We start from the raw sequence: 24,528 nt of genomic DNA, 5'->3' as shown, positions 1-24,528 counted from the left end.
TTCGACAGATTCAGTCTCCATCTCAGCTGGCATGCACCCAAGGTGCCCAGGAGAGCTTTACGCTGGAGGCTTTGTATGATTTGCCCTTGAGAGCTCAGACTTCTCAAAGCAAAGAGCTGAAGCAGGAAGTTGCCAGCTGGTGCTCACCCCAAGTGGAGCTTATAGAGACCAATCAGTAGATGAATTCTTTTGGCTTTCACACCCTTGGAAAATGTGACTGTCTTGTGGGGTGAAGTTGCACATGGGCAAAGGAAGTGTCAGATGAGGGCACTGGTTATTTAACTGCAGCTGAGAGCTGGCATCTCCTGCTCAGGGTGATGGTTAGTGTGGGTCAGAACCTGAGGGCTCAGCCTGAGTCCTGTCATGAGGGAAGTGGGGAGGCAGGAATGGGAGATGGTGATGATGACAGGAATGGCTGATGTGTTGAACTTCAGCTGGTTTTCAATTTTTGTATTAAAAATGCGTTTTTGTTTCTTTCCCCCCGCTCCCCCAAGTTTTTAGATTGTAAAATTAAAAAAAAAAAAGGCATTAGCAGAATTGAAATGTCAAGGTTTAAATGTTTAACCTTTGTTTAAAAAAGGTTTCGTATGTTCTTCATATGAAGCTTCTTATGGTTGATTTTTTGCTTTATACTTAAATGACTTCAGCAAGGGTCAGTGGGCAAGAAACTTGTCCGTTCAAAATACCTGCCCTGTTTGGATCACATTTGCTTTCTAGTACATCAGCACATTGTGGGGTACAAAGGGATGCTTTAGCTGCTTGTCTCATGGGACTCTGTGTGCACCCAGGTCCCTGATTAGGAGGCTGTGTCAGCTCCTGGGCCTTGCTGCAGTTCAGCTGGTTGGATTCTGAATGCCTTGTGCTGAATATTAGAAAGGGTGCATTCACAAAATGTGGAAGTTGTCTTGCAGTTAATGGAAAATAGAGATAAGTGTCTTTAGAGCATTGGTAGAAAACACTGCCTTTCTTTTTGTTATTCATTTCTAAGTGTTCTAAAATTAGTCTACAAATTGAACATTACCTACCTTTCTGTTTTTTGGTCTTTCTGACAGTTTAGCTGATGCATTTTGTCATTGCTCATGAAAACCTCGTCTTTCAGTTCTGGTGTTCAAAGACACTGAAGTCCTGTGAGTTACCTGACTAGCTGTGGTCAGTGCAGTTAATCAAATGTATCATTAAACTGGGGAAAATATTATAAGCACTTCTGCCATTTAGAACCCCCTTTTCTGACATAAGCAAGTGTACAGTGCAGTCTCCTGCATGCACAGAGGACCAGGGAAATTGGCAAAGTCTTAAGTGAGATGTTACGTTGTACAGAAATGTATTTTAGACTGGAAAAGGACTTGGAGTGGAAGTGAGAGAAAATGTTTTTCCCTGACTGCCCAGGTTCTGTGTGGTGGAGGCCTAACTGTACAGAGCAATGTCTGTCCTGCCCAGCAGGGTCTGATCCTGCAGCTCTCTAACTCCTTGCTGTGCTTGGCTGTGGCTCAGGGAACAGAGGAAGCAATTTGTCCCTGTTGTGGATGCTGGCCTCGGTCTCCAGGGTATCCGGCCTTGTCTGGGATGTGCAGCCACCCTGCTCTAGGAGAGGGCTGTGAGGGAGGGGCATCTGATACATGCCTTTGTTACACCTAGATGTAGTTGTGTAAAGTGTACAAAAAGGAGCCAGACTTCCCCCAAACTTTAACCCTGCATCAGCCTTGGGCTTCATTAACACCTTCTGTTGGTACTGTGGCCAAGGATAACATATTGTGCCTTGGGCTGTACACTAAGGAAACCTGTTATTGTGAAAAAAACCAACCATCCAGCACTTTTTTCTTGTAGAACTGAGAAATGGTTGTCATCTAAATATATATATGAGTGGTCTCCATGGAGTTTCTGAGACTAGTAAATGTGCAAGGTCGCTCTCTGCCAGACAGACAACCTCAAGATGTAGATTTGGACTACATCAAAATATTCTTACCACATGAAAATGGAGAGCCTCTGTGACAAAAGCCCCCCTGAGAAATCAGCTGTCATGTCTATCCAGGAGGTAGTTCTCCTGGTTGCACAAAGTACTTTCAGCCTATGAGGAAATAGATTAATTGGATTTCATAGTAGTTAGTTACTGAGATGAATTGGGTCCAAAATACAAGTGGTTCATAGTACTGCATGTATGATTAATGGTAATGCTCAAGAGCTGTGTAGAACATGGGTGGGGAGGGGTGTAGGGGGATAGAATATAAGTAAATAAAGGTAGTATAGAAAGTAATCTTACCCTCTAAAGAGTTGCAGCTGGGTTAATTATTAAAGCTTAGGAGCAGGCCTGATGTTAACAGGCCACAGCTGTAGCCAATAAGAAGAGTGTTATAAAAGAGTGGGTTGGGTGGTTGAGGGGAACTGGAGTCAGTTGGCTGCTGTGGGGATGAGGAAGAGTCAGTGCCTAGAGGAGGTGCCTACGAGAAACAGCAAGGAGGTACAAAACTCTAGCAGAATGGAACCCTTGCAATGTAATGACAATAGAACTCTTGCACTGTAATGACAACAGAGGGGCAAGGTGTTTTCTACATCTGTGGTATGTGTTTAGACAGAGATCCTTGAATGAACAAATGTGTTCTGACCTAATGCTCATGAAATGGGATCTTTTGAGAAATGGTTGTTTGAAGTAAATTGGGAAGGTTGGGTAGCTAACAGTAACCACTGGGTCTGCAGAACCAGGCTGCACTGTTAGTGCTCTCAGGGGCTGTACTTTCATGATGTGTCTAGGGATTTAACTTCAGAAGGCAATGCCTCAGTTTTGGAGAGATCTGGGCAGCTTTAAAAGCCCACAGTGTCAATTGTGCAGGTTATTATCAGTCAGACAAGAGGGTAATGTCATGCCACGCCTGGGTAGTGATTCCCTGCAGCCCTGTACCTTATAGTCAGGTTGCTTTAAGAAAACAATTCAGTGATTATGAGAAAAGAATAGATGCTGTGAAGAATGTGGCAATTTAGCTAGTGAATATAGCATATTTTCTGGATGAGACAGTGATTTTATAAAGATGTTGTGCAGTAAAAAGAGAAGAAATCAGAGTATAGCAGTCACAGAATGATGACTGAAGAAAGCCAAGCTCAGCCCTGCAGGGAATACCATGGTTCTTGTCAGGATGTCCAGGCTCTCGAGCTGATGCTGTGCTGTCTGTGGCATCCTGCTGTAACTTGAATTTTATCAGTCTAGGATTTGAGTGTTTCTCATAGTAAAATTCCCTAATGCTTGGGACAGTGTGAGGATTGCAAGAAGGCCCTTGGTGTTGTGGCTTTCTAACATTTGAGTTTTTTTTGTGCTTGGCTTATGCCTTGAACATACGATCATATCTTCTCAGAAAATCTGTATAATCCAATAATGAATGCCTTTAGTGAGAAGCTGGTGACCTATGAATAAACAAACAAAAATTCCTAATTTGTACTGGTTTCTCTCATTAGAAATTCATTTTTTCTAACAAGTCACATAATTTTTTTTAGCTGGTAAAAAAAAAAAAAGATATTTGAAAACAGGAACCTTCTCTGACCTGCTCTTTCTGTTTCAAGATTTGAGGTGCATCTTTTCCTTTCCTTAAACCAAACTCTGTGTGCCCAGCTTGAAATTAGGCACTAGCTTCTTTGTTATGAGGTTTATCTTGTTAATTGAAGCATTTTTCTTCCATCTGTGTTTAACTTCCTGCACGAGCACTAGTTATTGGTGTTACAAAGCCCTGTAGAAACAGATCAGGAAGTGCAATATTGAATTCCTTACTTGTCCCCACGTGGCTATGTTCTGACCAGGAATCAGTAGTAGGGCAGTAATAACTCTTTTGGTCTTCTGTAGAATACATTCAAATGCAGTGGTAAGAGGACAGGGACAAAATTGTTTTAGTCTGTGAGTAAAGAAAGCTACCTGAAGGTGTTATATAATGAGATTATATGAAGACAAACATAAAACATAACAGCCAGTTAAGCATTCTTAGTAATAAAGCCTAAGTAGCACCTGATAAGAAGTGTAATATGATAGTTTTGTATAGATCATGCCACAGGGCTCGAGTTATCCTGCATTATCTATCCACTCTGACAATAAATATATTGTGTATATATAACATGGTTACAAGTAATTGAAATCAGGTGCAGTTGAAGGAATTGTACAACAGCTGAAAGTAGAGCCTTTAAGTGAAGCAGTATCTTCCTGTGGAATGTGAGGTGTTTTAAAAGCAGATATTTTCTATGTGGCTGCCTCTAGATGAGTCTGAATTAGTATGATTTTCATGTGGCAAGAAACCTTAGGTGCAAGTTGTAATTAGACTGATTTCTAAATGATTTTTAATAATATATTAAGTATTCTGCATTTCTGTTGGTTTGAGGTAAGCCTTGTTATCCCCAGTGTAATACCTGTTTATCCCCAGAGACAGAGGGGTGACATAGTTAAAAAAAAAAAGCTTCTGGTTGAACATGGGAAAAAAATTTCAAGAGGTCAGGTCTCATTTAAACATTAAAATAAGAGGCCTGATCTTGCAGCAGCCTCTGGTAAGGAAATGTGTAAATGTTGAGACTTTGTGTAAATGTGTTGAAAATCTGCCTTCAGGTTCACAGTGGGAATACCAGGTGTTAAATACATTTGAACATCCGGCTAATTTCATGTGTTCAACTGAGAGCTCCTGACAATTTGTGAATTCTGTCAGGATTCCTGATTTATCTCGTTGCAGAGCTGAAGGGGAGAGAGAAATTCAGAGTAATACTCCAATAATTTAAAGTAACTTTAGTAGGTGTTAATCAAGTTGCGTGGTATCTCAAGTATTCAGTGGCAACTGCTGAAACAAAAACTGGAAAATGGAGATTTGCAGTGTTTTAATGCTACCCAGTTTATAGCACTGGATGGCCATGGGGGATTTGAGATCTGCAAGCAAAGTGGTTTTTATATCACGAATACTAGTGCTGAGTGAGGACAGGAACCTTTCCTTAGTAATGAGCAAAAATAATTTTGGCATTTGTTATGTCTTTCATGAGTGAGGAAAGGAGAAAGTGTTCCTTTTCAAGTTGATTTTAGAAAATGACATAGCAGCTTTAGACTGTTGCTAGGCTTGGGATATTTGCATAATCTTTGAATGCAGTTGTAAGTATGTGATACATTGCAGAGATCTTTCAATAGATCAACCCCTAGAGCTTGTCGATAAATAGATGCTATAAATACATCCTGAGTCACAACCAGATTCATAAACACTACAAGTCTTTCAGCAGTTGGCATAAATAAATGAATGCTGTTCAGATAAGTGGGCTCCTCCACCACGGCTGTGCTTCCCTGGCTATGTGAAGCTTTCTGGTGTCTCCTCTGCCTTATGTAATATTGCTGTCCCCTTTGCTGGTAGAAGTAACAGCTGTGGGAGGGGGAAGATCATAGATGGGACCATAAGGATGAGTTTTAGGGCTGTGCATTTCTGGAGCTGCTTGTTGGAGTATGGAACTTGCTGTCTGTGCATGAGACAAGGGCGTAGCCTTTGTGAACTTAGCTTAAACCTTCTCTCATTCTGCTTCTGGTGACACAGCAGCCCCAATAGCATTATGTGTGCCCCAGAGTCTCCCATAAAGTCTGAGGATGTGAAGTGCTGCTTTGGAGAGATGTTTGGGGTTATTTGACTTTGTTGTTTTCAAGTAGGCACTTTAGTGAGCACAACGGCAGATTGGGAAGGAGATGATGCGTCAGTGTTTTGGTTTGCTTAAAATGTCTGTGTGAGTGGGAGTGTGCAGTGAGTGCACGTGCTCCTAATGTGCTGGGGAAACAACAGGGATGTTTTGTAGGTAGTGCAGAAGCAGTGTTGAGGAGGCTTGGGCTGATGCTCATCCCTCTTGCTTTCGGTTTAAGGTGTGACACAAAAGGGAAGAGTTCAAGGCTCTCCCCAAAGGGAAGTTCCTCTATTTGTGCATGGATATCTTTAAAGAGACAGGGAGGGCTGATGTGTTCCTTGGTTGTCAGTGCTGCTCTGGATCCAAATGTGCTCCTCAGTACCAAAGAATGGGAGGTTTTACCAGCTTATCTGGAATTGCTGTGTTTGACTGCTTTTGTAGATGGCAGAGGAGTGTTTTCCTTTGGTGCATGCTCCATCTGAGCCTGAGCCACACTGACATTGAAATAATACTCAGCATGTACAAGTAAAATAGTCCCAAAGGAGGCAACAAAGTCAGGCATCCCGGCAGAATGCTAACGAGGGTGTAAAAAATACTTATGTGTCATTGATTTGTCATGAAAGGCAGGTGAAAAAAGCAGAGGGTGAGAGAGTGCAGCTCATTCTGTGTTGAAGGGTAAAAGAAAACATAATTATTGAAGAACTTACAAAGAATAGAGCTCAAATATGCAGTATTCAGAAAAGCAGTTGTTCTGTGAATAATTGAGATGGTTTGCAGTTAATTCTACCTCAGAACTAGTGTTGAAGGGGAAAAAGAAAAAAAAGTCAAAGCTGATTCAGTTCCACCTAGTGCCTTAAAATAGTTTTTTGATGCCATTGTGATTAATGTCTAATTCTGTAGAACCATGCACTATTCAAAATTACCAGAAATGCTTAATCACATTTTTAATCATGCCAAACTACAATTCCAAGAGCAAGTCTTCACTAATGGAGTTACACTTTGTTGAGAAAACAGAAGCAGAAGCACAATTATTCTGCAGAATTTTTCTACCATTGAATTTCTATTTTAGCTGCTTATGGCTCTTTTTATTATTAATTAAGAAAACTAGAAAAAGTTTAAATTCTGGGATGTTGTACATCCTTAACCATTCACAATGCTAAATCATTTTTTAAAAAAAGGAAATACTTTTAATGCCTACATTATGCAGTCTTTCCTGGTGTGGTCTTCTAGATCCACCCAACTGCAAAACAAATAGCAAAAATCAGTTCTAAAGCAGAAGGCTGTTTGTGCTCTCAGAGAGACTTACCTTCTTAGGAGGAGCTAGAGAGCAGTGTCAGAGCTGTCTTTTGGAAAAACAAGGCCATCTCTTACCTGTCACTAGTGCTCTCAATTGATGCCCTTTTATCAGTGGAGTGTGCTTTTTTGCTGATTTCATGGCAGTAGCTTCTCCACACAACATACAGCATGTTCAATGAAGATGAACTCAAAAACCTTACTTGGAAAACAACTGGTGTATTTGTTGACCACTTGATGGCATCACTCAGTTGTGCAGAAATGAAACTGTGTTGTCAGTAGAGCAGTGTTACTTGTGTTTGGTGTCTTATTTTGACCATCAAAGAGTGAGGGGAGTCATTAATACACTCCCATAAATTAAATGAAAGCCACAACTCTAGTTTTGATCATTGTTTTTATCTCTGTTGTATATTACTTACCATTTTGGAATAATTTCTTTGCATAAATGCAAACAGAAGAGTGGTATAGACTGCTCCTCTTCCTGCTCCTGGTTAATTTTTCAATTAGTGGGTTAGTACTGACACAAAGAATGTTGTCCTGCACAGAAATGGCTTTTTGGTTTGTCTTGCCAGTGATAGCTCTTTACATCTCCAGTTGCTGCAGTTAATGTGAATGCTAGGGAAGGGATTTTGGTTTGGGTGTTCATCATAGGTCCTATGAAATGACAGCATTTTGCAGCCTTTGCACCAAAAGCTGTCTGTGTGTGTGCCAGCCACCAATGAGAGTGCACTGCAAATGCTGAGCCAAGGGGGTAATGGAGCAAACAAGGCACAGTGGCAATTATTTAGATGTAAAGGACACTTGTGGTAGTGCCAGGGGAGCTCTGAGAGTTTATACATGCTGAAAATTGGCCCCTAAGACAGCCAGTTGTAAAACACAGAGTTGGAGGGAAGCTGAAGATCTAAAAACCCTTTCCTGGAGCAGTTGATGCCACTGAGCAGTGACAAGGCCCCTGTTAGTGCCCTGAGCCCGGAGGGATGGAGCCAGCTGCTGACCCCAGCACCTTTATTCCGTTATTCCTCCTCCTTGAATCATGGGAAAACAGTACAAAGACTGCCCAAAAATTGGGGGATGACCTTTAGAATAAATTTTCCCAAGTTTTTTTGGTGAACATTTAAAAATCTTCTTGGTTTCCTTGCTTTTGAGATGTTTTTCAGATGCTGCTTTGTCACAGGAATTCTGACATAGTGTTTATTTGAACTTTCATGTGCACACACTAATGTATGAATTTGCTGGTACACCTGTCCTGCCCTTTCTCAGAGAAGAGGAAGGAGGGAATATTTATTGTGCTCAAGCATTTTATCCTAAAAATGGAGACGTCTAAGTTGAGGTACTTTGGGGTTTTGGTTCTCTTGAATTTACTTTATTTTAATCAAACCACTGAGGAAAAATTGTGAGTTTTCTTTCTACTTTTAAGATGCCTTTTGTTTTAATAATGGAGTAGTAAATATTCATCTTCACTACATGTAAGGTGATACAGCAATAAAAGTGCTACATAAAAGGTTTTTGCTGTCTACCTTTGTTATCATTTCTCCATATTATCAGTCACTATGTGACAAGTAACTATAGCTACATGTAGATTTCCTAATAAAAATAATAAATTCTTTGTTATTTGAAGAACCATAGTGTAAGTATAGAACATAAAGGTAAGTAAAAGCCTACAGAAATGAAAACAAAGAAAAAGAAGTTTATTGCTGAGGAGCCAAAGGGAGAACAACTAAATAGCATGTCTTTAAGTGCAAATTATGCAAATTCATTATTGATTGCCTTCCTCAGTTAAGGAAAGAAGATGAAGAGTAAGAAACATCCTAAAATGTGAAGCAAGAATAAATTCCTCTTCAGAAAGCCCCATTTAGTGAAGCATGAGGTTCAGTGAGTGCTTAGATAACCAATTTTAATGTTGTTTTTAATATAACAATAATAGGAGTGAATCTTTGTATAAATCAATATTTTAATAGAAGTGTTCTCAGTGATATAGATGAGATTATTCTATACTTTTTTCTGCCTGATCAGCTGGTTTTGCACAAACCCAATAAATTTTAAAGGCTTTTTGAGCCTTAAAGTGGAATAAAATGTAGATAGCTAATAGTCTTTTGCCATTTTTCTGGGTTACTGCATTAGCTGTGGGCCTGTGCCCTAATTTCATGGTAGTTTCTTATGTACTACAGCAGAAACAGTCAAGTTTTCCTTAGATATGTGCAAAACCCTTCTGTGGTTTGTGTTACTTTGGCTTTACCAGGATAGAATTGTATCCTTATCCTTTTGAATATGAAGTATTGCTTGGTAGATGCAGTCTTTCTCCTTGCATCATTTTCTCTGTCTCATTTCAGTACTCCAACAAACCTCCCAGAAGGACTTTTTCCATTTAATTTGAGAATATCTCTGTGGGCGTGTTTCCCGCAGACCCTACATCTTGATCTAAGACACAATTTTTCCAACAGATACATTTTTATCTCCTAACTCTTGGTTGTTCTAATGTTTTACCCCAAAATTTTATGTCTGTGTTTATCTTGAAATTGGCTAATTAACCAAAACGCTAATTAAATTTTATACCCATAAATAATACAATAGTTCATTTGTATATAGCACATGACATTCTGCATCTGCTTGCTAGTTCAGTTGGGATCTGCTAATTAAGCATTTTTAGCAGATACTACAGGCCTTGATAATCTCATGGAATATTAGAATTTAGGTTCCCAAGACCAGGGGTTTCCCCCCAGAATCTGCTGTGTTCTTCAGACTTTTAAAGATGAATAATGTGAAAAATTAGTTTTCTGTCAGATTGACTGAGGCAGTAGTACGGAGGCAAGCATGAGGTCCCTTGTCTCAGCAGGAAGGTGGCTTTCAAACCTAATCACAGACACTTAAGTGCCAACTTAGTTAATCACTTCATTGCAGAGTGATACAGCGTGTCTGAAGATATCTTCCTTCCTTTCAAAACCTTTCCAAGCAGAAAGGCAGCAGCCTCTCCATTTTCAAACAGGGATTTTTTTTTTTTAATGCAAGTTATTTGTGATTTGGATGATTCTTCATTTGCAGTCAGTAAAGAGTTCCTAAGGATAAGTCAAAATGAAAAGGAAAGAAAAATATTCAACTAAAGACTTGAAGAGGATTTATTTAATATGAGAGGGTGTCCAGAGTGGGCAGGATGGTGATGCCCAGAAGTGAGAGACAGAAAGACATGGAAGTTTGAAGAGGCAGTGTGAATGCCAGTAGGTGGATATATTGTTAGAGCTGAAATTACACTGGCAGCTGCTCTGTTGATAATGGAGGAAACAAAGGATCAAGTTTCTACTCTTTTCTGATACTAGGAAGTCACTGAAAGGGAGACTGAGAGATGGTCCTGTTGTCACATTGCCAGGAGCAAGATAACAGTTTCTCTTGGAGTATTTTAATCCCAAGTGGTTTGGAGAGAGAGGGATTTAATTACAGAGATCTGAGATAAAGCTCTTAATGCAAATATCCCCATGAAAATGGTGCCAAATCAGGATTTTTCCATCCGCACCTGTCTTCACAATTGGGAAGTACAGGAAGCAGTGGCAGGAATGCAAGACCTGAAGGATGATTGCAGCAAAGTAGAGGCCTTGCATTGTCTCATGTTCCATGAGGAGTGATGAGAATGGTCGTGTGGATAAGGCAAAGTCTGAAAATTATTAGTTCCTTTTTCAGGCTCAAGTGTGGTCTTAAAGGAGTTAGAGTTGTGGTCTGGAGTTAGAGATGTGGGTCACAAAATGAGAGAGTTTTGTATATATTGCTATGATGTGAGAAGAAAATGAGAGGCAATAGATGGAAAAGAAAGCAGTGTCTTGTGAAATACTGTGATGGAAATAACAGTTCAAGATTGAAAGTCAATCAAGCCGATCTGTAAAAGGAAGTCTGCAAACAGATTTCAAAAGAATAGTTTAGGAGAGATACTTCACCAAAACAGTGACAAACAGGATTATTCAATAGTTTGGGAAACTTCAATGCAATCCAAGAATAAGCTTGAGAGTTGGTCTGTTAATGGACACCAACACCATGACATGATTTAATTGGCTTAAATACATTAATGAAGATCCTTCAGGCATGATGATGTTCATGTTTTCATTGCGTTATACAAACCATACAGTAAGAAATGTGTAGTCTGATGTTAGTGTCTTCCTCAAATGAAGTTTGATGGTGATAAAGTAATTCTCAGCACAGTAAACTAATATCTATATCTGTTTAAATAGCAGTCAAATGTGGGGCAGGATTTACCAGAACATTTCTGTCCTTTCATCTGTGGAACAAATACTTTCAAGGCCTTATTTCTTAAAACCTAAGTAAAGATATCTGCTGCATAAATAAATACTGGGGGTATTTTAGTCAGAAGACTATTAAATGTGTATTACCATAACTATAGTAGTTGAAGATCACTGAAGTTCTCAAGGTGTTTTGATTCCCCTTTCCCTTATGTTGGTAGTTTGATATGGACCAAAGCATTTCAAATAAAATGTATTCAGCTTGTAAGAATGTCAAGATCAGGGTTATGAAAATTTTATGCAAAAATTGCAGGTTCTTTTGAATGCTTATGAAGCTGCAGCTGATAGACAGAATTAGCCATTTACTCAGTCACAGAGTCAAGGATATTTGATTGTTGCTGCAAATCCATAGCTATTGTGAAGCTAAACAGAAAATTGCATCACTTTTTTGTGCAAGAAATTGTAGGAATGTGGGGGAAATACTAAAAAAAAAAAAGTGGTCCACCAGAGTTTTCTCCCAAGATTGTGTAATCCTTGAATGTTCCCTTGCTAAGGAATTTTGAGATGCTTTTAGATCTAATGAGTTTTTTAATGGAGTCTGTTATGTTGTTGTTCCCCATTGTGTTACTCATGTAAAAAGTAATACTTTCCTTCTTTATGTCCTCAAAGCTTATTCTCACCCTTCAGTGCAATAATTGTGGAGAGGTTGAACTTCTTGGAATCCATTGTATTTTTGTATAACAAAAAAGATTTCTCTATTAGGAATGACATGTTCTGTTTCGCATTCTGTAATTTGACTAAAGAAAGCAATTCAGAAAACATGAAACTTTTTTTTTTCTTCTTTAGTCATTCCAGTTTTTATTGCCTGCTATCTCAAAGGCAAGAGGAGCACACATGTACTAAGTAGCATATGCTTTCAGGCAGAACGTAATCAATTGACAAAAATATCAGAATGTGGAAGCATATTGACTAATTCTTCAATCTAACCCGTGTACACAAGCTACAAAACACTGGGAAAATGCCTCAGCTGTAATGGTCTTTGCTGAGCTATTTCAGCTGTGTTTGGTGGGCTGTGCTGGGAGATAAGGGGCCCAATTTGCTGTGATCTGTTGCCTCTCTGGTCTCTCTGCTTTAGTAAGCAGCAGCTTTTGGTTAGTGTCAGCCACTGAATGAAGGTTTTTCTTGGTATATAACTGGTGATCAGCTCTGAATTTTACAAATAAGTGACTCTCCAATACAGCCTCCCATCAGAAGGGGCTTTGTTTTTTGTCTCCTTCTGTCTGGTTTGCAAGTAAATTGTTCCTGCTACAGCCCCGTGTGGCTTGATGCTCTCACCCTTGGTGACAGCAAAGCTTGCTGGCTGGTGATCTCTGCAGGGGTTTATGGCTCAGCTCTGCTGTTCTCTCCCTCTGTTCTCACTTCTCTGTTCCCTCCCCTACTGTGACTAAATAAATTACCTGTATGACATGTTCGGTTTTCTCTGGCAAGAAGCCTGGGAAATCAAATCTGTTCCCGAACCTGGGTCTCCCATTTGGCAAATATAATGCCTCCCTGCTGTTAAATCAGGTCAGCTCTCAGGAAAAACAAAGAACAATTTCATATAGCTATAATCAACACAGAGTAAATTTAGATAATGCAGCTGACATATGTTTATTGTAAAGACCATCAAGGAAATAATTTTAAAAGCTCTTAATCTTTGTTGCATCAGGATACATGGTGAACATTCTGTGCACAGAGAAAATCAAACAGTTTTTTTCTGTTATCCCATATCAAAGTGAAATGTATCTATTTTCTATCTGGTCTGAGAAGATTTTTGGTGGAGTGTTTCATTGGTTGTGTGAGAAACAGTTGTGTATTTAATTATGTAGATTGATGTAATTAATATTAATACTTAACCATTAATTATTCATAGTCTACTTCCTTTGACTTTCTGGCCTCTGAAAGTGGAGATATAAGTGTTTTGAGGAGGATAAATAAATGCTTTTAATAGATTGTATTATTTTTTCTGCTTTTCCACTGGAGATGAGGCTGCAGGTCACCTGTGGCTGTGTGGCTGCAGTCCCACAGGCTGTGCAGTCTCCTTGCAGGGGGAAGCACCAGCATGGGCAGCCTCCCTTCTCCAGCTGGAAGCTGAATTTCCTGCTCAGCTCTCTGGGTGTCCCAGGGGGCTCTGAATTGCACCCCAGAGGTTCTTTGTTCATGCACTGTTAAGGAGCTCCTGCAGACTGTCCAAGGCTGTGGAGCATCTCTAGTCTCCCCCTGTCCAGCTTTGCTGTGCTGGGGGAGCAGAGCAAGGGTTTGCTGTGGGCAGGCTGTGCTTGTGCTTGTTGGGGTCTGAAACAGTGCAGAACCCCTGAGCTTGCCCCCAGCCCTCTTCAAAGGTGGAGCAGGCAGTTCCCAGTGCCCCTGGGGCACCCTCAAGGCTAGTGCTAGCCTAAACTATGAGGGTCTCCTGTGCTGAGTTCCCAGGGCCAATTGTGCTGCCATTTATTCACTAGAGTTAGTAAACACCAGGATCCCTGGCTGCCTTACACTCTTACACAGTCTTCTCAACACTACTGGCTGAATTGCTGCTGAGGGCCCTGGCTGGAAATGTTTTCTAACTGCAGCTGAATATCAGGTTGCTTGATCTGGAGAGGTCCAGCAAGAACATGACATGTATGGTGGCCTGAGCAGCAGAGCAGACTGTCCAGGCCTCTCTGTGGTCTGTTTTTCAAACTCAGCATGAGAATAATGGTTCATTCCCAAAACCAGATGGGGTCAAATGTATATGCTGTGTTTTCAAATGATATGTGCTTTTCCAGATCTTTTTAAGGACAGCTACAGTGTTGCTAATGATTGCTTAGTCATTCATGGGTTGTCTTGGTTCTAAAGAATGCCTTTGTTTTTTCACTGCTCTGAGACACACAGTGAATGTTTTTCATCAATTTAAAAATTCCCTCAAAGCTCTGCTGTATGAGGCAAGTCCTTGGAAGGGAAATGGCTCTTTATTGTCCAAAATCTTCATCCAGTGTATCCAACAAGGATTAAGGGGTTAAAGCAGTGAAGTGAGTTGTAAAAAATGGGAATTCAGTTCCTGCATGCCCCAGGACTGACCTGAAGCAAGGGCCATCATCTCCATCCACATCAGCTGTGTCTCAGGGACTGGCAGTAGTTACGTTATCTGTCCTCAACTTTGGCATACCAGGACAGATTGCAGATACTGTGTCCTAATCTGAAAGTACAGGCCCTAACTCTGAAAGGCTTCAGCAGATAGCGCGATAGAAATAATTTCAGCTCTGTGTTGATGGCAAGGGCAAAACCTTCCTCGTTCCCTTCTTAGCATCGAGGTTGGCCAAAGGAATTGCTGAGCTCATTCAAACCCTGCTTTGCGTGTTCTCTTCTCCAGCCTGCGACCTGATGACCCTGGGCATCTTGGCGCTGGTGACGTCGACGGGCTGCGCGTCGGCCAACGCGCTGCAGTCGCTGACGGACGCCATGCACATCCCGCACCTGTTTGTGCAGCGCAGCACGGGCGGCTCCCCGCGCACGGCCTGCCAGCTCAACCCCAGCCTGGAGGACGAGGAGTACACGCTGGCCGCGCGCCCGCCCGTGCGCCTCAACGACGTCATGCTCAAGCTGGTCACCGAGCTGCGCTGGCAGAAGTTCATTGTCTTCTACGACAGCGACTACGGTAAGGACAGCGCTCCAGGCACCGGCACGCTGGGCTCGTCTCAGCTGGGAGGTGGGGAGGGAATGGAAAGGGAAGGGTGGAATAGATGCTGGGGTTTTCACTGACAAAGTGTTTCGAGTGGATGCCGGTCTTTGTCTTGAAGGAAAGGTTGCTGTGAAGACAAGTTCCTAGAGAAGGAGCAAAGTTGCTTAGCAACACCTACCCAGACAGACCAAGTTTGGATCTTCTCACCCTTTTTCAGTAAAATATTAATCAAGTGTTGACATTGATCAGCAGGGGTCACACAGATGTGCAAGGAAGTTCAGCATGGTCTCTACTTGTTCCAGAAAATGCTTTCTATCAAAACTGAGTACTGTTCTCTTTACAAATATTTTTCACTATAACTATTACTTTTTCTACATGCTTCCACACACTATCCTTCATCTGGACTAAATTTCGCAGTGATATTCCTGGCTTTAAACTGAAAAGTAGAGTTAGCATTTTCTCTAAATCTCCTTCATTTCCTTCAGCAAAATTCTTCATTTGAGCTGAAACTCGAGGAAAAGGAGTCTCTGCCCTGGTACCTTATGATAGGCATAAAATATAATAAAACCCCAAATCTCTCATCATGCCAGCCTCTCAAAAGGAAAAGGAACTGTGTATAATTTTTTTTTGTATCCCCTCCCACCCCTGCTCAACTGATATGAACGCTGTTCCATATGTTTCGCTTGTGGTATATTCAGCAATCCTGTCTTAGGATACAGGATCTGTAATGGGGAAAATAAATCTTGTATGGTGTTTTTTAAAACCATGCTAACATTTTTGCTTTAAAATGTGATGCAAAATCTTTTGACATGGTGATTTAACATGAACAGAATATAAAAAAAGCAAACTTTAGGTTAAATCACAGAAGGAAAAAACAATCTTATGTATGTCTGTGCATATATAATTTAGCTTTTCTGCATCTTCCACCATTGCAAAATAAATCTTTATTTGCATTCTCCCTTTATACTATCAGATTTTCAGTGGCAAGTGAGAGAGAAATAGCATCTTTGGTTTTGAAGTTTGGTTAGTTAGTTTTGGGTGCTAGTTTTGGTTAATCCTGAGTCTTGGGTGCAGATTTCTCTTCTCAGTTGCTACATAGTTATTTGCTGTTTCTTTAGCAGGAACATTGAGGATGATGAGGATGGGTTTAAGAAGGAAATCAACTGAGACTATAACATCTTTTTAACAGCATAGAATTGTTTTAAGCATGAGAAGACTTCCATGATGCTTGTAGAGCTAATCTTTAGGCTCAAAAAATCTAGTAACCCAGCAAATCAACTGTCCTATAATTACTGTCCTCTGTAATGCTTGACCAGTGAATGCTTTGAAAGCAGAAGTCACAAGGTTTGTGGTACGTGTTCTTTTGGTGGCCTTGTGGTAGTGATAAGCATGTTGCTCTTTAGCAGAGGATTGGGTTTAAAGAGCTGAAATTATTCTAACAGTTAATTTCAAGAATGAAAGGGGAAGTAATAATTGTATTAGGATGTCTTAGAAATACTGCAGGTGCTCAATGTGCAAACTGGTATTTTCCCTACTAGCCTCTCTGCTTACTGAACTATTATTCCACTAACTGCACCCTTATTCCAGTGATGCATCTGTGTTTCTTTGTCTTCTTTTTTTTTTGTTGCAAAGGCTTAACATCTCAGTAGCAAATCCTGAAACCCTTAATTCACGTACCTCTAAATTCAGTTATGATCAGATTGATCTTTTCTATTTGGCACAGGCTGTATCAGTAAGACATTAAGGTTATGGAAGACTGACACAGGCATTCTTCCCCTTCCAGTGGGGAGTGTGGTGTGCATTGCAGCTGCTCTTTCCTTCTCCTCATGGGTGTGACATCCATCTTAGGCTAATTCCAGTAGAATAATTTTATTTGTAAGAATTTGGTGGGAGGGGTTTCCATAAAGTTCCAGGTTAACCTTGCCAGATCTGAGCGTGGATTGGTGAACAGAGGGTAAATAACCAATCCACCTCCCAGGGTATTGCATGCTGAGCTCCAAAACAGATGCCTGGCTCCAGGGGCATGGCCCTTTCCTCAGCACTGAGCTTCCACAGAGCCCCGCTCCTGCTTATCCAGCAGCACCTCCCTGCCCATTGGGCAGGAGTTCCCTGCAGGCCATGATGAGGGAGATCACATATTTGTGACTACAGAGAGTTTCCAGCACTGAGCTTTGGTTGGGTTTTCTATAATAAGTGGTCCTTCTCTTCCTGGCCTCTGAAAGTTGTACCTTTGATTAGTGTTTTAATTTGTTCATTTGCTGCTCTCTAAAGGCCCTTGGTGTCCTCCTTGTGGAAACGGTCAGGTTTTCTGAAGACTAAATAGCATTGCACAATTTAAAGAACGTCCCACACTGTATTATGTTGAAGCTGAAAATTATTTATTAAAGTTATTACTTGTCCCTTCTTTGACATACATTTGGAATTATAATTTCTGTGGAAAAGTAATGGACTTGGCTGTTAGAAACACAGAGTAGTTTCTGAACAGCCTAACAAGCCCCTAGTATTCTTGTGGTTACAATGAAATACGCATTTTTTCACACTTAAACGACAGATAGAATGTGCACAACTTCAGTGAAAGGACATAGTTCTTAACAGTAAAATGCTTTAAAGTCTAGAACTAGAAATTGAGAGATTCCTGCTGAGCTGTACCAATAGGGGAAAGATTGGTTTATAATTGTCCATTCAGTTTCCCTGTCTTTATACAAGAAAAGATAGAAGGTAATACTGATATTGTATCCTTATGATTAGCCCTTGTTTTTGCACTTCCCTCATTTATGGCTTGTGCATGGTTTCAGAAGATGCACAGAATCCTGCTCCCCATTGATCACACTGGGAGGCTGCAGTTGCTGAGACTGACATTCATTTTTTGGTGAAAAAAACCAACTGCCCCTAAGTTGGCCAATGTCTCTCATATGGTGCTCTGTGGAACCAGGTCCACCCAGCTGTAAAAGAATTTGCAACAGAATTCTGATCTGTTTTGTCATCCTGAGGAGGTTCAGTTGTGCTGATGTGTTTTGAATTATGTTTTCCTCTACAAGAGCATCTTTTGTGCCTCCATATATATTGCAACAATGTGCACAGGCCTGCTGGGAAGTTTAATATTTTATTTTGCTGACCTTCTGGATATAAAAGTATCAGTAATCAAACTTTCCTGACAGAAAAATTGGTAGTGGGGCAAGTTTCATGAAGAATCATACCAAGCTGTAAAATGACTATCAGTTAAAAGCAGTGGGTGCCACCCACCAGAAGATGAGGTTGGGAAATAAACAGTTGAAACTGTGCTTCTAGGGTGAGCAAATAAGCAGATGTGTGGTGACAGGATGGATTTGAGAAGGGTTTTGGAGGCTGGATGTAAAATGAAAACAATGAGGCATATTAAATCATATTTCTGAAGAGAAATGTGAGTAATAGCGATGTTTTCACTAGATTAACCTTACTACTGAAAAACTCTTTTTATCTCTATAGTTAGATTAGGTCTCTGCTTTCCTTCATACATGTCTGCATATCTGTATTACAAAATCTAACTTAAAATAGGGGCTTTTTATGATTTCACTTTGTCAATGAAAGTGGTATTAGACCTGTGAAAAGTTGCTGCAGTAGTTTATTCTTAAGTTTTGGTGTCAGTAAGTGAGTGTTGTTTGCTGAAGTGTTGTATAAAAGTTTTACAGAAGAAACTTTTGAGGATCATTTGACCTCCCAAACCAAGCTATGAAACTTGGTTCCTGCAGGAGAAAAACCCCAAGGCCACAGTTTATTGATTTTTGATTTTTTTTTTCCCCCCCAAGATTAGAGGTCTGTTATTTTTCTTGATGCTGCATTAACTTTGAATGCTGCTTGATTCATCTTGCTATGTGGAGGGAACTTAATTTTTGATATGACTGGTTTTGTGGGAAGTTGTGTTTCCCACAGCAATTACGTGGCAGTTTCATTTCTGAGTCCTGCCTGTCAAGGGCCTCATCCATGATTGTAATTTACAGGAATTGTTCTGTTAATAGTTTTACAGCAAGATATATTGGTCCTGGAATGGTCTGTCTTTTATCAAGATTCCTTTGTGCAGGCTGCTAGCTTGCATATATTTCATTTCAGAGGAATGTAATGAAAATTGAGGAATGCATGCATTTGCACAGTCCATGTGGGGCACTGCAAATCCCTTATGATGTGAAACATTGACTGTCACAACAAAAAAGAAGCAATACAGAGCATTTGCATATGAGCTACTTTCACCTTACCTGCTTTAAGTTTTCTTTTATCCTTGTTTGTTTATAACTTCTGCTTTCTGTGGCATGATTTCAGCTGCCAGACAACCAGTTGTGCATCACTGGGGCTGCCATATTTCCAGTGAGCATGCCTTGCTTAACATCAATACAGGCAATGTGACACCTGAGGTGTTGAGCCACCTGTACCTGTGTTGGTAGGTAGGATTTGCTCTTCAGCAAATCTGACACTGCCAGGAAGTGTCTGACTTGTCCTGCATGAGCTGTGCTGATAAGAGTGTGCATGTGTTATTAAAAATACCTGGTTTTCTTCCAAATGGTTGATGCATCCCAGCTGGAACTGTTGTGGAGAAGCTTGAATTGAGATTGCTGTTTAACAGTAAGATATAAGGATTTTAGGCAGCCAGCTGCAGAGAAATTTAACTTCTTTATGCTCATCAGTCTGCAACAGCAATCACTTAGGGAGGGAATCCTCAGATACTTCTACATTGATGCTGCTGTATGAGGTAATAAAGGGCAGGGATGAACTGGGGCTAAGCACCTTTTCACCCAGCAAGGAACAGAATTGCCTGAGTATTTATTCTACACAATTTCTGCAGTACCTAGTTACTCAGGCATAACTGCACACTGGATGTCTAGTTTCCAGAGTTGTGTAAAATCTACCTGGAAAAATGAAGACCTTCCTGTAAAAAGTTTTTGTCTTTTAATGTATGATCATCATTGCAGCTGCAGAGAATGCCAGGAAAGAAAGAATTCAGCCAAGTTCTCCAGGTCCAACAGGGAGTTTGTAATACCATGGGGTAGAGAAAAAAAATTGACCTTTTGACTCTTACATTGAATTTGATCTGGAAGCTATTGAAGAAATGGAATTGTGTTATCCTTGAATCACTTTTCTGACTGTAGCAGCACTTAAAGTAATTGGTCTGCTTAAATTAAGCATGGATTTTTGTCATTTGTGATGGTATTTCTTTTTATTTAGTAATGCATCACAGTATATAACACCAAATGTAATTAAAGAAAGTCAATTTCACTTCCAATTATGACTTATATGTTACTTTTAGTACTTTGATTTTTAAGGTATGTGAGTGTGTGTGCTAATAGCAGCAGTGAGATTTCCCCCTCTCTAATCCCCATAATTCCTGGCAAGGTATGGGAGCATGGGCAGTGGTTGTTTCCCATAAAACATATGAAATGCTTCCAGGGCAATGCCTGATGTGATATACAAATGATCCTGAAGTTATGGTGCAGCCTTTATTCTCAATGTGTAATATCACAGCTTTCCTGTAAAGTTCAGTGGTAGCAAAGACCAGTCAGAGGTCTCTAGACCAAGAGTTTGGGCAGTTTCAGGCATCTTGTGTCACTCAGAAATTCAAGGCAAGTTCAGGAAATAATTCTGAACTTTCAAATAGTTTGAAAATGTTTTACAAAGAGATGATGCATGTTCTTTTAAAAAATTCCAAACCCCCTGGACCAACACTTTCAGAACAGGAGGTTTGCACTCTGTATTCAAAATAGATATTTTAAAAATCACTTAAAAAGCTTGAGAAATCTCTATCTGGGTGGATGCTCATGAGAAAGGGTAATGAAAGATGTTATTAGAAGCAGTTTTCGACCAGTTTTCAGCCCAGTCATCTGGCCAAAAGTGATTATTAATCTAGTCCTGAAAGCTCTTGTTGTTCATTCTTTAATGTCTCTTTTTAAACTCATTTCATTTTAGTGACCAGTCTTCAGGCTCAGCTTTGTAGAAACTGGGGCCTATTGGTGGTTCTGTTTTCCTCTCTTTATATTCTGAAACAGAATAATACAGCACACGCAGTCTAAAGAAAGGGCAACTTCAGCAGCTTGGAACCAGAGAGTGCAAATTAATTAGTTTTTGAAAGAGAGGTCTTGGGGAAATGTAGATGTCATCTGTGGAAAGCCTAAGTTCTTGACTTTCTTTCCCTGACTGAAGGTAGATAGAATCTCTTGAGTTTAGACTGATGGCATGAAGTTCAACAGTTGGTGCAGGTGTGTGAAAAAGACAAGGAGAAATGTAAGGATGATTTGGTGTACTTGAGCGGGGAATGTAAGGACCCCACTCCAGAAAGGGAGTCTCTTTAATTGAGATTTGTTAGGGACTGAATGCTTACACATCCACTTGGAAATTGTTGAATGAAAGCATAGCTGGACATTGAACAGAAAGGTTGAAGTTTGTCCTGGAGGATGTCTGCAGGGCTTCAGGCAGTGACATAATTCTGAGAAAATATATTCAGATATCTCAATTTGCAATGAGCTTTGAATAAGTTCCCAATCCCCACTGGCTTTCATGCAAACAGTAGGGGAGAGGATTCATCTGTGTGTATACATATACATGCAAACACACACATATGTATGGGTAGATTTAGATACAGAAATATTTATATAGAGAGATATTTATGTGTGAATTTCAAGAAAAATAGTAAAGGAGTGTGTCTGTTTATATACATACGTGTGTATACACTTGTGTGTAAATGTGTATGTGAGTCCATATGCAGAATCAAGGAAACATTTCCTCTGCTCCTTTTGTGTCTTTGCCCAGTCCCCCAGTAATCCTTCTGATGCCACTGTGCGCAGAACTTCTTTGGATTCTTCCCTGTTTGGAGACTGTTTCTGGTTTGTTTTACCCAGTTAAGAGTTGATGTGGCTTCCTACCACTTCTTTCTGTTTTCCTTATTGAGACAGAAATTCCCATTCCTTCTCCTTCTGACATTTCTGTGTTTTATTTATTTATTTTTCTTATGGCTGAACCTTTGTGTGGGTTTTCTGGCTTTCTTCAGCACCCTGTCCAAACTGTTTTCAATGTCTAGCTAGCTGTGCACAGCTGCACAAATTGCACCTCCCAGCCAGACATGTGCAATTGGATTGAGCTGTGTGGGCCTTTTATACCTTCTGCATTTACTTTCTCATGTATTTAATGTTTGAATCTGGTGCTCTGGGAGTTATTTTAAGAATAAGTTCAATCATTTGAGGAGAAAATGCATCATTAGACTGTAAAAATTAAATAAAAGGAAGAGGAAAAAATGTTTCAAAGTTTTGATTTTTCAGAGTCAGAGCCTATTTCCAATGTAATCTGAATGTCTGAGTTCTATTGGAGAGTGATTTAATATTTATCATCTTATAATAGCATTCGTTTAGGTGGAAATAATGCATTCTTTTTTGTGTACAAATTGAATAAATAGGATTAGTCTCACTACTGGGGAACATTGAGTCCTACAGAGATAGTTTTTAAATACTGGGTATTTTGTTTTAGTGTCTCTTGCTTTAGTAGCCAAGACTCAAATAAACTGTTTCTTACAAAGCCATATGGGAGAATTATAGAGGCCTTCAAGAAAGAGACAAAAATTGAGCTGGGACATCCCTTGCAATAATTTAATTGATTTTTCCCTGTTATGGGAGAGCACTAAATGGCAACAGCTACTGTCACACTATTTGGAGACAGTAGTTGAATTCATCAATTTGGAATGTCTTATGGGGTCAGGAACTATTGGCAGTCCCCACTTCATTGAATAATTTAGATTAGAGGAAAAAGACCTCTAAGATCATAAAGTCCAAATATCAACCATGTCCCTAAGTGCCATGTCTACAGGTCTTTTAAATGCCTTCAGGGATGGTGACTCCACCAACCGCACTGCTTCTCTGGGCGGCCTATTCTGGGGCTTGGTGACCCTTTCAGTGAAGAGGTTTTTCCTGATACCCAATCTAAACCTCTCCTCATGCAGCTTGAGGCCATTTCTCACTGACCTCTCACTTGTTACATGGTAGAAGAGATGGACCCCCACCTGGTGGCAAGCTCCTTTCATGTATTTGCAGGGAGAGGAGAGGTCTCCTGTGAGACTGCTTTTCTCCAGGCTAGACTCTCCCAGCTCCCTGAGCTGCTCCTATGGCACTTGGCTCCAGGCTCTTCACCAGCTGTGTGATCCTGTAAGCACTGCATGATGTCACCAAAGTCACTGCTCGATGGCCTTCTACCTTCCCAGCACCCTACCTCATCCATCAGCAAGAATCAAACCTTGGGGTGGATAAATCTTCAGCTGTTGCATAGCAGATGAGGAAGGGAGCTCAGGAGAGTGATTTAGTGCTGGTGTGTGTTGTTGGCTTGAATTTTATTTCCAAAGTTAGAGTGATCTCCTCTGCTCTGCTTCTGGCCACAGTTTGCTTACATCAACAGCAAAGCATCTTCTAGCAAAGCGTGCATGGGGAGTCAGGCAAATACAGAAACTGTGCAACAGAAGAATTGTTATGTTTGTACCAAAAAAACAAACAACACCCAGTGTCTGAAGAACAAAATGCCTTCCTTGCATAATGGGCCATAACCCAGTGATGTCACTTGTCCTAATGCAGTTCCTCAGTAATTCTCAAAGTCAATTTGCTTTGGCCCACTGGCATGAATATTTGACATTGCCATTAACAGGAATTAAGACATATCTCATCTCCCAAAAGCCATATAATAATGTCAAAGGAACTTTGTTAAGAAAGGAATAATCCATTAACTAGGACTAACATTTCTCTGTAATCACCTTTCTCCTTCAAATGACAGAATCCTTACAGGAAGGAACTGTCATTTATTTTTGTCATAGGAATAATAATCCTTCCTGCTGTGGAAGAATAATTAAAGGTCAAATTCTGGCATTGTATTCATGAGTCAGCACAGCCTGAGCACCAACACCTAACTGGACACCCCACCAGGCCCTTGTGGTGCAATAGAAATCTTGACTGAAGGAACAGCAGTGTGCTTTTCTTTTCAGTGAAGATTTTCTCTGTTGCTTTGCATTAAGGATGCTTTGTAATGATTGTGTTATGTATGGAAGCATATATGAGTGCATCAAATTATTGAAAAGTAGTTTGGACCACCCAAAGTGAGCTCTCTCTATTTAGCAAGGAGCATTTGGTGACATTCTGTGGCTTTGCTGTATAAAGAAGTATCTGTGGGAGTCTTTGTGGTGCTGTATATCTTTTATTCTCTCCCATCCTGTGCAGCCATATAAGTGTGGACAAGCTGTAATTAAGTGAAACAATATATTAGAGTACTAAAATAGGAATAACAAGGGCAGCCTTGCAATGGGAAGGGTGGGAGGTGAGCAAAGAGGAACATTTAAAATACTGGGTTAGTGGCCAATTAGTGGGTTTGAGTGAGTACTCATGACAGGTGTATTTAAGTTTTCTTTCCCTCAAATCCTAATTAAATCATTGGAAATAAAGAAAATTCCAAATTATGGTAGAAGGAGAGCCTGCAAGCCCAGAGACAAGTGAGTTTGGCAAGTTCAGCAGCTCCCAGTAACCACATACCGGCTTCAGGGAGATGTCACAGTGGTGTAATGGCAGTGATGGCACTAGGGGTTGGAAGTGCTTTTGGGGAGAATCTCAGGCCATCCTCTTCCTGTTCAGATTTCTGTTATTTAGCCAGTTCCCTTTGGGTCTGGTTTAGACAGAAAAATAACTAATTGGAGTAAGAGAAGTCTTGAATATTTTTTTGGTTATG

The 24,528-nt window shown here is 40.3% G+C and overlaps 1 protein-coding gene across 1 annotated transcript in view; it reads left to right on the top strand.

Moving 5' to 3' along the window:
* The window catches only part of GRID1 (glutamate ionotropic receptor delta type subunit 1), a 481,700-nt gene that overhangs the window by 179,633 nt on the left and 277,539 nt on the right, over window positions 1-24,528 (top strand). Inside the window, exon 3 of the mRNA XM_058029149.1 lies at window positions 14,509-14,793. Within this exon, the coding sequence (XP_057885132.1) occupies window positions 14,509-14,793 (285 nt within the window). The remainder of the gene's footprint in view (window positions 1-14,508; window positions 14,794-24,528) is intronic.

The sequence above is a fragment of the Melospiza georgiana genome, chromosome 8 (genome assembly GCF_028018845.1).
Source record: "Melospiza georgiana isolate bMelGeo1 chromosome 8, bMelGeo1.pri, whole genome shotgun sequence".
Lineage (NCBI taxonomy): Eukaryota > Metazoa > Chordata > Aves > Passeriformes > Passerellidae > Melospiza > Melospiza georgiana.
Note: the sequence above shows the minus strand (reverse complement) of the source record. Positions and strands in the feature narration are given on the sequence as shown.